The following is a 17,623-nucleotide window of genomic DNA, read 5'->3' as shown; positions in this document are numbered from 1 at the left end:
CTAATGATGGGTGAAAGAGCGTGTCAATGGGGCTTCAAAATCAATAAGTTTTGATGTTTCGAATGCGTGGAGGTGTTCAAATCGGTGAAAATCAGGGCTGGCAAAATCACGATCAAAAAATCATCAAATCACGATCACTACTGATCATGAATCACTTGTGATCTTTCCTTTAAAGATCACTACTGATCTGATCTTTTTACGATCAGTTGATCAGTCATCTCCAAATCACATCTAGGACGATCGGCAATGATCTTCCGTTACACAAAATCACTGCTGATTTTGAAACACAGCTGATCTAGATTTTTGTAAGATCAATCATTGGATGATTTGATCTGTTTTGAGCATTGTGACAAAAATCAAACGTGATCGTGATCAGACATGAATGCAAATTGATTTACTTTTTAAATCGTTGATGTTGTGTTTCATCTGGTGAGGGGTGCGAAAATTGATGACAATAGAAAATTATGCATCCAACAAAAGATTAGCGGTACGTAATAGGGCGTGTCAATGGGGCTTCAAAATCAATAAGTTTTGATGTTTCGAATGCGTGGAGGTGTTCAAATCGGAGAAAATTTTCTATTTTGTAGCTTTTGGGAATCTAATGATGGGTGAAAGAGCGTGTCAATGGGGTTTGAAAATCAATAAGTTTTGATGTTTCGAATGCGTGGAGGTGTTCAAATCGGAGAAAATTTTCTGTTTTGTCGCTTTTGGGAATCTAATGATGGGTGAAAGAGCGTGTCAATGGGGCTTCAAAATCAATAAGTTTTGATGTTTCGAATGCGTGGAGGTGTTCAAATCGGAGAAAATTTTCTGTTTTGTCGCTTTTGGGAATCTAATGATGGGTGAAAGAGCGTGTCAATGGGGCTTCAAAATCAATAAGTTTTGATGTTTCGAATGCGTGGAGGTGTTCAAATCGGAGAAAATTTTCTGTTTTGTCGCTTTTGGGAATCTAATGATGGGTGAAAGAGCGTGTCAATGGGGTTTGAAAATCAATAAGTTTTGATGTTTCGAATGCGTGGAGGTGTTCAAATCGGAGAAAATTTTCTGTTTTGTCGCTTTTGGGAATCTAATGATGGGTGAAAGAGCGTGTCAATGGGGCTTCAAAATCAATAAGTTTTGATGTTTCGAATGCGTGGAGGTGTTCAAATCGGAGAAAATTTTCTGTTTTGTCGCTTTTGGGAATCTAATGATGGGTGAAAGAGCGTGTCAATGGGGCTTCAAAATCAATAAGTTTTGATGTTTCGAATGCGTGGAGGTGTTCAAATCGGAGAAAATTTTCTGTTTTGTCGCTTTTGGGAATCTAATGATGGGTGAAAGAGCGTGTCAATGGGGCTTCAAAATCAATAAGTTTTGATGTTTCGAATGCGTGGAGGTGTTCAAATCGGAGAAAATTTTCTGTTTTGTCGCTTTTGGGAATCTAATGATGGGTGAAAGAGTGTGTCAATGGGGTTTGAAAATCAATAAGTTTTGATGTTTCGAATGCGTGGAGGTGTTCAAATCGGAGAAAATATTCTGTTTTGTCGCTTTTGGGAATCTAATGATGGGTGACAGAGCCTGTCAATAGGATTATCAATCAAAAATCAAATCGAATCAAACGAGGTTTCTAAGGTTTCTTTTTTTTAATTTCGTGATACTACTTTTAAACTTGTCAAGCGATATTCAATTTTTTCTCGCACTTTCGATTACCATATGTTTGTAATGTTCGAAAATAAGCCGTGTAGAATTAATTCATATTCATTATGATTCTAAATTCTACAATAACGACCATGTTTATGTTAATGTAATCGAATTTTGAATGCATTTATAGTGTAATGCTTGCAAGGTTATGCTCAGAATAAAAATTATTGTTTATCCATTGTTGGTGTTAGAACGTGTGTTGAAAATAAAGCATTTTTTAGGTTCCAACAATAGTAAATACATTTTCATACATATACATATACATTTGATGTAACGTTCAAGCCATTTAGCATATATATATTATTCGATGGCAAACGATTTTGTTATCAATAGTCACATAAATTATGTTATGGCAATACTTAGTATGCTATATATTTGATGTTACATATTTTCAACCAAAGCAACAAAAACTGTTTACGCTCCTAAGTTAACATAAGCCTGACTTTTTAAGAATTTCTATTTGCTGCAAGGGTAGCCTACTATTGTAATGATGACTTTTTTATGGACATATTTAAGAAAACAATATAAGTTTCATTTAGAAGATTTTTGACAACTATTACCGAAAACCGGATTATAGTGACTTTGTTTTGCCATCAACTAAAAACACTTACAAATTGAAATATTTTTTGCGACAGTTTTGAAGTTTTCGCACCTTTTTTGCGCCGTCACTAATACGACCATTGCAACACTCCCCAGGTTTCCAATCTGGACAGCATAATATCACTAATTGGCATTATAGTCGCTCTAGGGACTGCTTTAATACCGGCTTTAGCAAAATACATACAAAAGATACAAATTAGAGTTCTAAATTTAAATTTTATAACTGCATTACAATTCATGTTATTACATTTCATAAAGTAGAAATCTATATTCAGTTTCATAATTATTTTCTATCAAATATATAAATTTGTTTGATTTTGATTTGATTTTGATTTGATTTTGATTTGATTTTGATTTGATTTTGATTTGATTTTGATTTGATTTTGATTTGATTTTGATTTGATTTTGATTTGATTTTGATTTGATTTTGATTTGATTTTGATTTGATTTTGATTTGATTTTGATTTGATTTTGATTTGATTTTGATTTGATTTTGATTTGATTTTGATTTGATTTTGATTTGATTTTGATTTGATTTTGATTTGATTTTGATTTGATTTTGATTTGATTTTGATTTGATTTTGATTTGATTTTGATTTGATTTTGATTTGATTTTGATTTGATTTTGATTTGATTTTGATTTGATTTTGATTTGATTTTGATTTGATTTTGATTTGATTTTGATTTGATTTTGATTTGATTTTGATTTGATTTTGATTTGATTTTGATTTGATTTTGATTTGATTTTGATTTGATTTTGATTTGATTTTGATTTGATTTTGATTTGATTTTGATTTGATTTTGATTTGATTTTGATTTGATTTTGATTTGATTTTGATTTGATTTTGATTTGATTTTGATTTGATTTTGATTTGATTTTGATTTGATTTTGATTTGATTTTGATTTGATTTTGATTTGATTTTGATTTGATTTTGATTTGATTTTGATTTGATTTTGATTTGATTTTGATTTGATTTTGATTTGATTTTGATTTGATTTTGATTTGATTTTGATTTGATTTTGATTTGATTTTGATTTGATTTTGATTTGATTTTGATTTGATTTTGATTTGATTTTGATTTGATTTTGATTTGATTTTGATTTGATTTTGATTTGATTTTGATTTGATTTTGATTTGATTTTGATTTGATTTTGATTTGATTTTGATTTGATTTTGATTTGATTTTGATTTGATTTTGATTTGATTTTGATTTGATTTTGATTTGATTTTGATTTGATTTTGATTTGATTTTGATTTGATTTTGATTTGATTTTGATTTGATTTTGATTTGATTTTGATTTGATTTTGATTTGATTTTGATTTGATTTTGATTTGATTTTGATTTGATTTTGATTTGATTTTGATTTGATTTTGATTTGATTTTGATTTGATTTTGATTTGATTTTGATTTGATTTTGATTTGATTTTGATTTGATTTTGATTTGATTTTGATTTGATTTTGATTTGATTTTGATTTGATTTTGATTTGATTTTGATTTGATTTTGATTTGATTTTGATTTGATTTTGATTTGATTTTGATTTGATTTTGATTTGATTTTGATTTGATTTTGATTTGATTTTGATTTGATTTTGATTTGATTTTGATTTGATTTTGATTTGATTTTGATTTGATTTTGATTTTGATTTGATTTTGATTTGATTTTGATTTGATTTTGATTTGATTTTGATTTGATTTTGATTTGATTTTGATTTGATTTTGATTTGATTTTGATTTGATTTTGATTTGATTTTGATTTGATTTTGATTTGATTTTGATTTGATTTTGATTTGATTTTGATTTGATTTTGATTTGATTTTGATTTGATTTTGATTTGATTTTGATTTGATTTTGATTTGATTTTGATTTGATTTTGATTTGATTTTGATTTGATTTTGATTTGATTTTGATTTGATTTTGATTTGATTTTGATTTGATTTTGATTTGATTTTGATTTGATTTTGATTTGATTTTGATTTGATTTTGATTTGATTTTGATTTGATTTTGATTTGATTTTGATTTGATTTTGATTTGATTTTGATTTGATTTTGATTTGATTTTGATTTGATTTTGATTTGATTTTGATTTGATTTTGATTTGATTTTGATTTGATTTTGATTTGATTTTGATTTGATTTTGATTTGATTTTGATTTGATTTTGATTTGATTTTGATTTGATTTTGATTTGATTTTGATTTGATTTTGATTTGATTTTGATTTGATTTTGATTTGATTTTGATTTGATTTTGATTTGATTTTGATTTGATTTTGATTTGATTTTGATTTGATTTTGATTTGATTTTGATTTGATTTTGATTTGATTTTGATTTGATTTTGATTTGATTTTGATTTGATTTTGATTTGATTTTGATTTGATTTTGATTTGATTTTGATTTGATTTTGATTTGATTTTGATTTGATTTTGATTTGATTTTGATTTGATTTTGATTTGATTTTGATTTGATTTTGATTTGATTTTGATTTGATTTTGATTTGATTTTGATTTGATTTTGATTTGATTTTGATTTGATTTTGATTTGATTTTGATTTGATTTTGATTTGATTTTGATTTGATTTTGATTTGATTTTGATTTGATTTTGATTTGATTTTGATTTGATTTTGATTTGATTTTGATTTGATTTTGATTTGATTTTGATTTGATTTTGATTTGATTTTGATTTGATTTTGATTTGATTTTGATTTGATTTTGATTTGATTTTGATTTGATTTTGATTTGATTTTGATTTGATTTTGATTTGATTTTGATTTGATTTTGATTTGATTTTGATTTGATTTTGATTTGATTTTGATTTGATTTTGATTTGATTTTGATTTGATTTTGATTTGATTTTGATTTGATTTTGATTTGATTTTGATTTGATTTTGATTTGATTTTGATTTGATTTTGATTTGATTTTGATTTGATTTTGATTTGATTTTGATTTGATTTTGATTTGATTTTGATTTGATTTTGATTTGATTTTGATTTGATTTTGATTTGATTTTGATTTGATTTTGATTTGATTTTGATTTGATTTTGATTTGATTTTGATTTGATTTTGATTTGATTTTGATTTGATTTTGATTTGATTTTGATTTGATTTTGATTTGATTTTGATTTGATTTTGATTTGATTTTGATTTGATTTTGATTTGATTTTGATTTGATTTTGATTTGATTTTGATTTGATTTTGATTTGATTTTGATTTGATTTTGATTTGATTTTGATTTGATTTTGATTTGATTTTGATTTGATTTTGATTTGATTTTGATTTGATTTTGATTTGATTTTGATTTGATTTTGATTTGATTTTGATTTGATTTTGATTTGATTTTGATTTGATTTTGATTTGATTTTGATTTGATTTTGATTTGATTTTGATTTGATTTTGATTTGATTTTGATTTGATTTTGATTTGATTTTGATTTGATTTTGATTTGATTTTGATTTGATTTTGATTTGATTTTGATTTGATTTTGATTTGATTTTGATTTGATTTTGATTTGATTTTGATTTGATTTTGATTTGATTTTGATTTGATTTTGATTTGATTTTGATTTGATTTTGATTTGATTTTGATTTGATTTTGATTTGATTTTGATTTGATTTTGATTTGATTTTGATTTGATTTTGATTTGATTTTGATTTGATTTTGATTTGATTTTGATTTGATTTTGATTTGATTTTGATTTGATTTTGATTTGATTTTGATTTGATTTTGATTTGATTTTGATTTGATTTTGATTTGATTTTGATTTGATTTTGATTTGATTTTGATTTGATTTTGATTTGATTTTGATTTGATTTTGATTTGATTTTGATTTGATTTTGATTTGATTTTGATTTGATTTTGATTTGATTTTGATTTGATTTTGATTTGATTTTGATTTGATTTTGATTTGATTTTGATTTGATTTTGATTTGATTTTGATTTGATTTTGATTTGATTTTGATTTGATTTTGATTTGATTTTGATTTGATTTTGATTTGATTTTGATTTGATTTTGATTTGATTTTGATTTGATTTTGATTTGATTTTGATTTGACACGCTCTTGCACCCATCATTAGATTCCCAAAAGCGACAAAATAGAAAATTTTCTCCGATTTGAACACCTCCACGCATTCGAAACATCAAAATTAATTGATTTTCAAACCCCATTGACACGCTCTTTCACCCATCATTAGATTCCCAAAAGCGACAAAACAGAAAATTTTCTCCGATTTGAACACCTCCACGCATTCGAAACATCAAAACTTATTGATTTTGAAGCCCCATTGACACGCTCTTTCACCCATCATTAGATTCCCAAAAGCGACAAAACAGAAAATTTTCTCCGATTTGAACACCTCCACGCATTCGAAACATCAAAATTGATTGATTTTCAAACCCCATTGACACGCTCTTTCACCCATCATTAGATTCCCAAAAGCGACAAAACAGAAAATTTTCTCCGATTTGAACACCTCCACGCATTCGAAACATCAAAACTTATTGATTTTGAAGCCCCATTGACACGCTCTTTCACCCATCATTAGATTCCCAAAAGCGACAAAACAGAAAATTTTCTCCGATTTGAACACCTCCACGCATTCGAAACATCAAAACTTATTGATTTTGAAGCCCCATTGACACGCTCTTTCACCCATCATTAGATTCCCAAAAGCGACAAAACAGAAAATTTTCTCCGATTTGAACACCTCCACGCATTCGAAACATCAAAATTGATTGATTTTCAAACCCCATTGACACGCTCTTTCACCCATCATTAGATTCCCAAAAGCGACAAAACAGAAAATTTTCTCCGATTTGAACACCTCCACGCATTCGAAACATCAAAATTAATTGATTTTCAAACCCCATTGACACGCTCTTTCACCCATCATTAGATTCCCAAAAGCGACAAAACAGAAAATTTTCTCCGATTTGAACACCTCCACGCATTCGAAACATCAAAACTTATTGATTTTGAAGCCCCATTGACACGCTCTTTCACCCATCATTAGATTCCCAAAAGCGACAAAACAGAAAATTTTCTCCGATTTGAACACCTCCACGCATTCGAAACATCAAAACTTATTGATTTTGAAGCCCCATTGACACGCTCTTTCACCCATCATTAGATTCCCAAAAGCGACAAAACAGAAAATTTTCTCCGATTTGAACACCTCCACGCATTCGAAACATCAAAATTGATTGATTTTCAAACCCCATTGACACGCTCTTTCACCCATCATTAGATTCCCAAAAGCGACAAAACAGAAAATTTTCTCCGATTTGAACACCTCCACGCATTCGAAACATCAAAACTTATTGATTTTGAAGCCCCATTGACACGCTCTTTCACCCATCATTAGATTCCCAAAAGCGACAAAACAGAAAATTTTCTCCGATTTGAACACCTCCACGCATTCGAAACATCAAAACTTATTGATTTTGAAGCCCCATTGACACGCTCTTTCACCCATCATTAGATTCCCAAAAGCGACAAAACAGAAAATTTTCTCCGATTTGAACACCTCCACGCATTCGAAACATCAAAACTTATTGATTTTCAAACCCCATTGACACGCTCTTTCACCCATCATTAGATTCCCAAAAGCGACAAAACAGAAAATTTTCTCCGATTTGAACACCTCCACGCATTCGAAACATCAAAACTTATTGATTTTGAAGCCCCATTGACACGCTCTTTCACCCATCATTAGATTCCCAAAAGCGACAAAACAGAAAATTTTCTCCGATTTGAACACCTCCACGCATTCGAAACATCAAAACTTATTGATTTTGAAGCCCCATTGACACGCTCTTTCACCCATCATTAGATTCCCAAAAGCGACAAAACAGAAAATTTTCTCCGATTTGAACACCTCCACGCATTCGAAACATCAAAACTTATTGATTTTCAAACCCCATTGACACGCTCTTTCACCCATCATTAGATTCCCAAAAGCGACAAAACAGAAAATTTTCTCCGATTTGAACACCTCCACGCATTCGAAACATCAAAATTGATTGATTTTCAAACCCCATTGACACGCTCTTTCACCCATCATTAGATTCCCAAAAGCGACAAAACAGAAAATTTTTTCCGATTTGAACACCTCCACGCATTCGAAACATCAAAATTGATTGATTTTGAAGCCCCATTGACACGCTCTTTCACCCATCATTAGATTCCCAAAAGCGACAAAACAGAAAATTTTCTCCGATTTGAACACCTCCACGCATTCGAAACATCAAAACTTATTGATTTTGAAGCCCCATTGACACGCTCTTTCACCCATCATTAGACTCCCAAAAACGACAAAATAGAAAATTTTCTCCGATTTGAACACCTCCACGCATTCGAAACATCAAAACTTATTGATTTTGAAGCCCCATTGACACGCTCTTTCACCCATCATTAGATTCCCAAAAGCGACAAAACAGAAAATTTTCTCCGATTTGAACACCTCCACGCATTCGAAACATCAAAATTGATTGATTTTCAAACCCCATTGACACGCTCTTTCACCCATCATTAGATTCCCAAAAGCGACAAAACAGAAAATTTTCTCCGATTTGAACACCTCCACGCATTCGAAACATCAAAACTTATTGATTTTGAAGCCCCATTGACACGCTCTTTCACCCATCATTAGACTCCCAAAAACGACAAAATAGAAAATTTTCTCCGATTTGAACACCTCCACGCATTCGAAACATCAAAACTTATTGATTTTGAAGCCCCATTGACACGCTCTTTCACCCATCATTAGATTCCCAAAAGCGACAAAACAGAAAACTTTCACCGATTTGAACACTCGCACGCATATCACCTGCATTATGCAAAATTTATACAATTGTATCATTTGCTCACCCCTTTGTACAATTTTTGCTGATCCTCATCAAAAACGATTTTCTGCTCAAATCATTTCTGATCGCATCAGTAGTGATTTTTTGGAATTAAAATCTTCTCTGATTTCCTAATTCCATAATCATGATCTTACACGAAATCAAATCACATAAGGATCAGATGAGTGCGATTATGTAACGACGATTTTTCTTTAGGCTAGGATCAGTAGTGATCAAATCAGTAGTGATTTTTTAAAGTTCAAGATCAGTGATCTTAAGATCAGCAGTGATCGTCGATCACTGGTGATTTTTGATTTTTGGTGATTTTTCCAGCCCTGCTCGTAATATCAGCATCTAACGACTTTATTATGTTCTCTTCTAAAATCAATTATTTTAAAAATTTACTGTATTGGAAAACAGCCAGGTCCATTAATTTTGAATCTCAGTGAAATATGTGCAACCTAACTTGAAAAAGATATTCGCATCCGTATATTAGTGAATATTCCTATCTAATGGAATGTGACGATGATTTCTGCTGGAAAGAAACTTTAATCGTACCGGTCTCTCATGGGTGATGCAACCGCAAACTAATCACCTTGTAGTTGATTATCTGCACTCATCTGTGAACGCATGTAGGATCAGTTTACTGGGTGGAATAAGTGCACATTATTTGTAACAGATGAATCACATTTCGAATGGAAACGACTGGGTTTCGGGATTTGATTTTGTTAATTTTTAGAAGCCAATTTTGTTTCATTGTGTTAGCACATGTCAATTTAAGTATTATTGACAGCACAGTATGTTGTATACTATTACCGTTATTCAACGTACGGTCTATGGGCGTATGTTGAAATACATTAGAGTTAACTGTTTTCAAACTTTTCTGATAATTCTACAACTATCGAACAAACTATTATGAACATTACCTGTGCGCGATTACGCACATAGTACAGACATAAATAATTTGACGAAGAGGCGACAAATCTTATTTTGCTTCGTGCACAAATTTTTTTCGGTACACCACAGGTGTCAAGCAATTAGTTGATAAGCGCTGAGTGCACGTCAAATATTAGAACCCACTGAGAGACGATTTATGAGTTGTCATTTGATGTGTTTGTGATGTGCATTAGTCCACCTAGTGGTGTAATAATGCCTTTCTCATATTACTCATAACATCAAAAATATTGCTGTGGAATTCGCAAAAACAACTGTTCATTGAATAGAAATAGGAAAGTTTGTTCGGACTTAATCTAACGAACTCCACAAATCCTATTTACCCTGTAGTTCCGGAACCGGAATTAGTATCCACAACAAATTTAGGAATTCCGTTTGTGAAATTTGTGAAAATCGATTTGGCCATTTTGAAGGAAAGTGAGTGAGACCCTTTTACAGTTTTTAATCACCATTTCCAATTCTTCCGAAACCGGATTCAGATGACCGGTATAGCCGAAGTTGGTTTATTCGCCAGCAACAAATATGACCTAGAAATTGGAAACACCATCTTTTACCAATATTACACACTAGTAGCAGACATCCGTAACCGTTTCGATTTTTTCATAGCGTGTACGAAATTAGTGTACACTTAGTGTCAGTAGGATCACTGTAGGACTGTAGGATTAGTGTTCTTAGTGTCAGTAGGATCCATAGAGCCATGCAAGAATCGGCTGCGAAGTCTGTTGAAACAGAAAGGCCAAATTTCTCAAAAGGAGTTTAATGCCAGGACTTTGCTTGTGTACGAAATAGAACAAAGCACGCATAGTTTGTTTTGTGTTTTCTTCTTCTTTCGGTGTGGTACATATTGTCATTCTATATGGCGATTTGAAAACTTTGGCACTCGTCGCCCAGTAACTGCGGAACCGGAAGTCGGATGCGGATGAAATTTCTCAGTAGCTTTAAAGATAATATGAGCTTTAATTCAAATCAAGATATGTGAATGTCGGTTCAAGCATCGCAGAGAAATCGAAATGAGTTCTATTTTTCAAGTTTTTCTTCACCACTTTCGGTGCTTCCGGAACAAGAGAAGGGGGGATCAGTAGTACCGAATTAAGCTTTTATACCCACAAACTAACAAGCTTTGCAAAATAGAAGAATTTATCAGACAGTTTCATGGGTCTTGAACCTGTTTTTGACCATCGTTTGTGGAAAAATACTTAAGAAATTGGTAATTTTCCACTTATCACGCATTAGTTCCGGAACGGATGTTGGATCCGGATAAAATGTTCTAGAAGTTTTTAAGAAACTATAAGACCTATTATTTGAATCTTAGTTTGTCAAAATCGGTTGAGCTGTTTCAGAGAAAAACAGGGGGTTAAGTTAACCTCCGGGCGGTTAAAAAGTCGGTTTTCACATATGAGAAAGGTAAAAAATGAGGCTCATGAGCTAGTTTTTGCCAACCTTGCTTGGGTCGCAACTATCAGCAATCATCATAACCCAATCAGATGGATTTGTAACAAATTTTGATATATTTTTTTAAAATAACAAAAAACGTAACAAAAACGACTCTAGCGGGAACAAAATCGTAACAGATTTTGAAACGTTTGTATCACCATTATTATTGAATTTGATATGACTACAGAAGTCCGAAAGCAGAAATTTCTAACAATAGTTGTAATAAATTAGATCGCAAATTTAACACAGAAAACTATATCACAGCCAACTTTTAGCATCGTTCTAATCCAAAATTATCGAATGTTTTTTTTATTAAATGAATAGTTTATTGAGTGATCTGGTTTCTTTATTTAGTTCTTTGAAATTCTAAAATTAAATATCTCAAAATAACACAAACTGTTATACATAAAGACTGTCCCAGAAAGTATGGACGCACTTTGATTACGCTGTAAATAATTCACAAGTGTTAGATATTCAAATTTTATTCGATATACTGATAATATTAGATTACATCAAGAGAATATTACTCTCAACTTTTACTACTTAGCCATTATAGACTAGCTGATGCACCTTCTTGCGAACGTTCCACATTAAATTCCGTACAGACTTCTTGGCGACAACTTTTGACACTTTTTTCCAATTTTTTTCGAACTGTTGAATGGTTTCGGCTGCCGAGACATGTTTCCTAAGATGTGCCTTCGTTAATGCCCAAAATTCCTCAATTGGTCGAAGTTGTGAGCAAGTTGGTGGATTCATGTCTTTTGGGACGAAAGTGACATTTGTGGTAGTATACCATTCTATCGTTGATTTCGAGTAGTAGCAAGAAGCAAGATCTGGCCAGAAAACAACAGGATCCTTGTGACTTCGAATCATGGGTAGAAGTCGTTTTTGCAAACATTGCTTGATGGATATTTCGCTGTTCATTGAAGCAGTGGTGATGAAGGGTTTCGAAATCTTACCGCAGCTACAAATTGCTTTCCAGACCATAGCTTTCTTATCAAATTTTTCGACTTCAATAGATGTCTCGGACTGGTTTAACACTTGCCCTTCTCGCACCGTATAATATTGTGGTCCCGGCAAGGATTTGTAATCGAGTTTCACGTAGGTTTCGTCGTCCATGATTATGCAGTTCAAATTTGCAGCAAGAATCGTATTGTACAGAGCTTTCGAACCCTCGGCCTGATCGATGCTTCTTGTTTCGGACTACGTTTTGGTTGTTTCTGCTTGTTGAAGGTTCGAAAATTCAAACTTTCTTTAGTACGAAGAACATTTGACTTCGAAGGGCCCACTTTTCTGGCCACATCCCGAACTGAAACCTCCTTCTTTTGCTCGAACGCCTTCAGTATACGTTTATCCAACTGAGGGTTGGCAGGACCTTTTTTTCGACCCGTTTTCGGTTTATCCTCGAAGGTGTTTTCCTCACCGAACTTCCTGATTGCATTTCGCACGGCTTTTTCACTTACTCCTTCCATTTTTGCTATCTTTCTTAGTGACAGTCCGCGTTCTGTGCACCATTTGTACACAATTGTTCGACGTTGTTCTGCTGAAAGTCCACGCATTTCGAAACAAACTAATGAAAACGAATAAACAACTGCACAAGTGGTTAGAGAAGAGTGTAAACAACAGGACGCAGCCATAAAAATTGACAGATTCTGAACCATTGCGAAATAGCAGCGGTTTTTGGTTGCGTCCATACTTTCTGGGACAGTCTTTATCAACTGTTGATATACTTGTGTGATGATTTTGTTATGTGCATCTGATCGGGAATTGTTGATAAAACTTTGAATATTATTGTTCCTTGTAAAGAAAAGAATGATTAAGGTGGTATTTACTCACGAATTCATATTTTTACTAGAATTATTACCATAAATTATAATAATATCATGCAAGTAAAAATGAAAAATAATAAAAATTTGAAACTTTTTACACTTTAATTGGTTTCTAAACTTGACGGAATGAATGCACTTAGCCTTTTTTCTAGGTGTTAAGGACTCCTTAGGTTTTTTAGCCGAAACGGCACACTTCTTTCTCTTTTTTTTCTCTCTGTTCATGAGCAGTGGACCAAGGCTGCCAAAATCACTCACTTTACTAACAATACAAAATTCAAATAAATTCTTTCAATAATTTTCCATAAAACACGAGTGGCCCAAGGCATACGCCGGTCTATGGATGCCGACATATGATATTATGATTAATATTAGGAATACATTTCGAAATCTCCACCATGATTATCTACTTGGATGTATATAGAAGAGTGATTTATACAACAAAACATATTTCACTAACTAAGCAGGTATCGTTTTAAGTTCCTTTTAATGTTTATGATACCAACACTGTGATTTGTTTATTGCCAAGCTCAATCATCAACCGAAGGTTCGTTAGCTTTACAAAATAGAAAACATAGAAACGTATGCAAGAAAACATACGTTTATTTTACATCAGTTTCAAACTTTTGGTCTTTTGCCGAGTATTTGAATTGCACAAAGTTAAATGCAACTTAAGTTTATATTGCAGAGGGATACAAGGTCGGAGTACCCATGTTGGCCGATTGATTCTTAGTGTCAAAAGCATTGTAGCTGTGAAGTCTGTTGAAACAGTATGGTAAAATTCCACAAAAGAAATGTAATACCAAAACTTTGTATTGGTTTACATCTGTTTCTAATACTCTTGTAAATACAGGAACATGGAAAAATGGACTTCGGTTTAAGTAACATGATGATTGATGATAACAATAATATGAACAATAAAAATGATACACAAGTAGCTTCGGTTAACGAAAATAGAAAATCTTCAACACTAATACTTGAATACTTTTTTGCTTGTCCTGAGATCATTATTGAATTACAATATCAACTGCCTCAGGAAAAAATTGTTTCCACTATCAATTGTAACCACAAAAATTCACATTTTATAAATAATCTCGTTTATTTATAACATTTTTTCCAAAATCAAACTTCGACTGCCTGGGTTAGCATCGTCTCACTATTTGGCTATAGAGATTCAACCCTCTAATCGTTTACACTAAAATCTGCAGGATAAACCTTACTGCTTACTTCAGACGCATTTTTCTCGCAATCCTCCTTCAAAGGCTCACTTTGGACGTCCATTTTCACTCTCTTTCAATAACTTGTACTAAGCACCCGACCGAACCGAACGCGATTATTGAATTAAAACGTTGCGGCGTGGTGTACCCTTTTCGCCGTTGCGTTGGCTGCTTCAATATCGATTGGAAGTAAATTCTAGATCGAAATTCCCCCGGCCACCTTCACTACTTCGCGGATCATTTGGTATATTCGGCTTAAGCAGGTGACGGTAAACTTCAATCAACACAACAATATTCAGCAATCAGAACTCACACGAATCACGTTACGCAATGCGAATCGTGCATCAATGAGCAACAATAATTGTTCTTCGCCATCTGCCACATGGTCAAAGCAAAAGCCTTATCCGGTGAGGAGTTGTACTACCTTCTAGTACTGCTTTCCGAACTCAACTAACACTCGGAGACGATTACCTGGACCTGAACAGCTGCACTCGTTGTAGTTCTATAACTTCCACTCGGAATCAACCATGAATGATGGCCATCGAACGGATCGGGAAACGGGAAACCGAAGAGCTAATCCAATTATTATAATCATAACAAAAATATAAACAACTGCGTTATGAGACAAAAGGTGTGCTCCCGTGCTGCATTTTCCACGGCGACAACGCGTTCGATTGAGTTTAGTAAATAGGTATGTAAATCATTCGCGCCATCAACACTCATTGCTTTACTTGTTCTAAAACGTGAGAAAACGCAAACAAGACTACTCACGACGGTTGGTTGATTGAATGCCCTCAGCAACGGGGAGTCGGGAGAATGCATGCGATTCTTGCTGACTACAGTAGTGCAACAGGTTTGCCCTAAAGAGCAGACAGAAGCAAATCGGGCCGCGTTACAACTGACCCACACAAGGGTGGGAATACACATTTCGTCGAGATCGTCAATAACTAGTAACAATGGAGTGCGTGAGGAAGCTAGGAGCACGCTCTGTGTTGAAAAAACACGCAGAACAATATCAATACTTATCAAAGAAAATCCAATGAACTGCAATGGAATCTACTGAATCATATAACAGATATCAAAACGAACTGTAAAGCGAAAACTCGTAACGAGTATCCATATCAATCGGAACATATAATTATAATCCGATATTAGATGTTTCGCTTCATGTTATTGTTTATTTAGCAATGCCAAGAATATAACAGTGTTTTTGTCTATCTTTTATGACCATGTCAAAGTAGTCCTAGGAGTTGTTTTTTGACTTAATTGATTTTTTATTGAGTCCAAACCATGGGAGAGCCAACGTTCAGACTGGAATCATCTTGCTCAAGAAACTATCAAGTTTCGCACGCATGAGTAATCATTGTTTGCGAGTTCGAACACAGGTTCCACTTGGCGATAATAAGGCCGTTTAAAGGAACTCTATTGAGCTATTGGACGCCTCTGCGACGCACGGGATAAGAATATATGAAGACAAACACGAGAAAAGGTCCTAAGTGCAAATGACAGATTCTCTTTGTTTACTTTCTCTTTCGAGTATTACGGTCCAATCAGTAATCTTTCCATCTAACAATTCACATAGGATAATAGTAAAAACCATAAACTTTCGATATGTACTGTAGAGTTTTTTGGGGAATTACTGGAATTTGCCGTAATAATTGAAAGAGAAAGTAAACCAAGAGAAACTGTCATTTGCACTTGGGACCTTTTCTAATGTTCATCGAGATATAATATAAGGTTAAGTCGCAGTTAAGTTTATTGTGATATTAGTTTTAACGTCGAAATAATCCAGAGTTCTCATTTCACGAAACACTCGAAAATGATGCTAGACAAATAGCAGAATAATAGCACTTCTCGTTTTTACTGATTCACAATTTAATATAAATCGCTCCACATATTAATCACAACTTGATGTTGACATTTCACAATAAAATTGAAAAATTAACTTGGACGTCCATTATCTATGTCTCAGCTAATCTGGGAGCCGCCTTTAAATCGTCTAAAGCACCTGGTGTAATTCCATTAATATGATTGCGGAAAATGATAGGCAAATAGAATAATTGTTTTATCGCTCACTGTGGTAGATAATCAACTGAGAAAACATTCCGTGATTAGCACGTTGTAAAATATTATAATTTCTAGTCCGCTTTGCCATTTAATATGGACACAGATTTATGCTAATGTAATATAAATGATGTGAGAAGTTACTTTGAGAGCTTCTGTTTAGTTTTGTTAGTCACTGAACAAAGACAATCATAATACACCGAATTGATATTTATTAACGGAAATTCATGAGATCTTAATGAGCTTAGAGCACATAACCATATTTAGTTTTGTTCACGTTTCGTCTTCGACCTATCAGATTATGTTACACTAAGAGTGCCTATAACCAGTGTGACTACATCTCATCCGTAATGTTAGTAACAATTCGAAACATTTAGTTCGAAATTCTAACAGTTTTGTTAGCTTTAACTGTATTTGACAGGTCGTTTGCTCCTTGGTAAGGAAAAACGTTCAACGGAAGTTCTCCACAATTGGTCTTTGCTCATTCGGAACAAAGCTGTCATTCCAAACGAGCAGCTATCGTCACTCTGGTTATAGGCACTGTAGTAGCATTGTTCTGCTTCCTAAGACCAGATCTAACAACTGGGGAAGTGGGAATTGTGGTTTTGATCCAAATTAAATCTGATCAGTTTCTGATCGGCAGATTTAAAAAAAAATCTGATCGAATAGCAGGGATACTCTGACTGAAAGCTCGCTGAAAAATGACGTCATGCTACATGTAGGGAATATGATGAATGAATAATGATAATTAAAAAAAGGCTTGAATGCTGTAAAGGTTGGATACTTGAAATAATAAAATATATTCTATGAATTCTATACTACCAAAGTGATTTTTTATTCTGATGAAACTGGCACCACTGAAAATCAAAGTTGCGTAACTGTGGAAACCGTTAAACAATTGCACTTCGTTGATATGGATATGGACATGTTAAGGATTTGTTGAAACGATAAAAACAAGAATTCTTTTCATTCTGCGATCGAAGCTTACTTCTAACAGACGTGTCTTTTCTA

General features: G+C 32.7%; 1 protein-coding gene across 3 annotated transcripts in view; it reads right to left on the bottom strand.

The window, feature by feature from the left end:
* Positions 1-15,159, bottom strand: part of LOC131429313 (carcinine transporter) — a 41,123-nt gene extending 25,964 nt beyond the window's left edge. Inside the window, exon 1 of one of the 3 annotated variants that reach the window (XM_058593376.1) lies at positions 15,020-15,159. Coding sequence is in view for 1 of the 3 variants with exons in the window: in XM_058593374.1 (XP_058449357.1) it covers positions 14,559-14,612 (54 nt within the window). In the remaining 2 variants the exon portion in view is untranslated. The other 2 variants (XM_058593374.1, XM_058593375.1) reach the window with 2 other exon arrangements.
* Positions 15,160-17,623: the final 2,464 nt, after the last annotated feature.

This window comes from Malaya genurostris, chromosome 2 (assembly GCF_030247185.1).
Source record: "Malaya genurostris strain Urasoe2022 chromosome 2, Malgen_1.1, whole genome shotgun sequence".
In the NCBI taxonomy this organism is placed as follows: Eukaryota; Metazoa; Arthropoda; class Insecta; order Diptera; family Culicidae; genus Malaya; species Malaya genurostris.
Note: the sequence above shows the minus strand (reverse complement) of the source record. Positions and strands in the feature narration are given on the sequence as shown.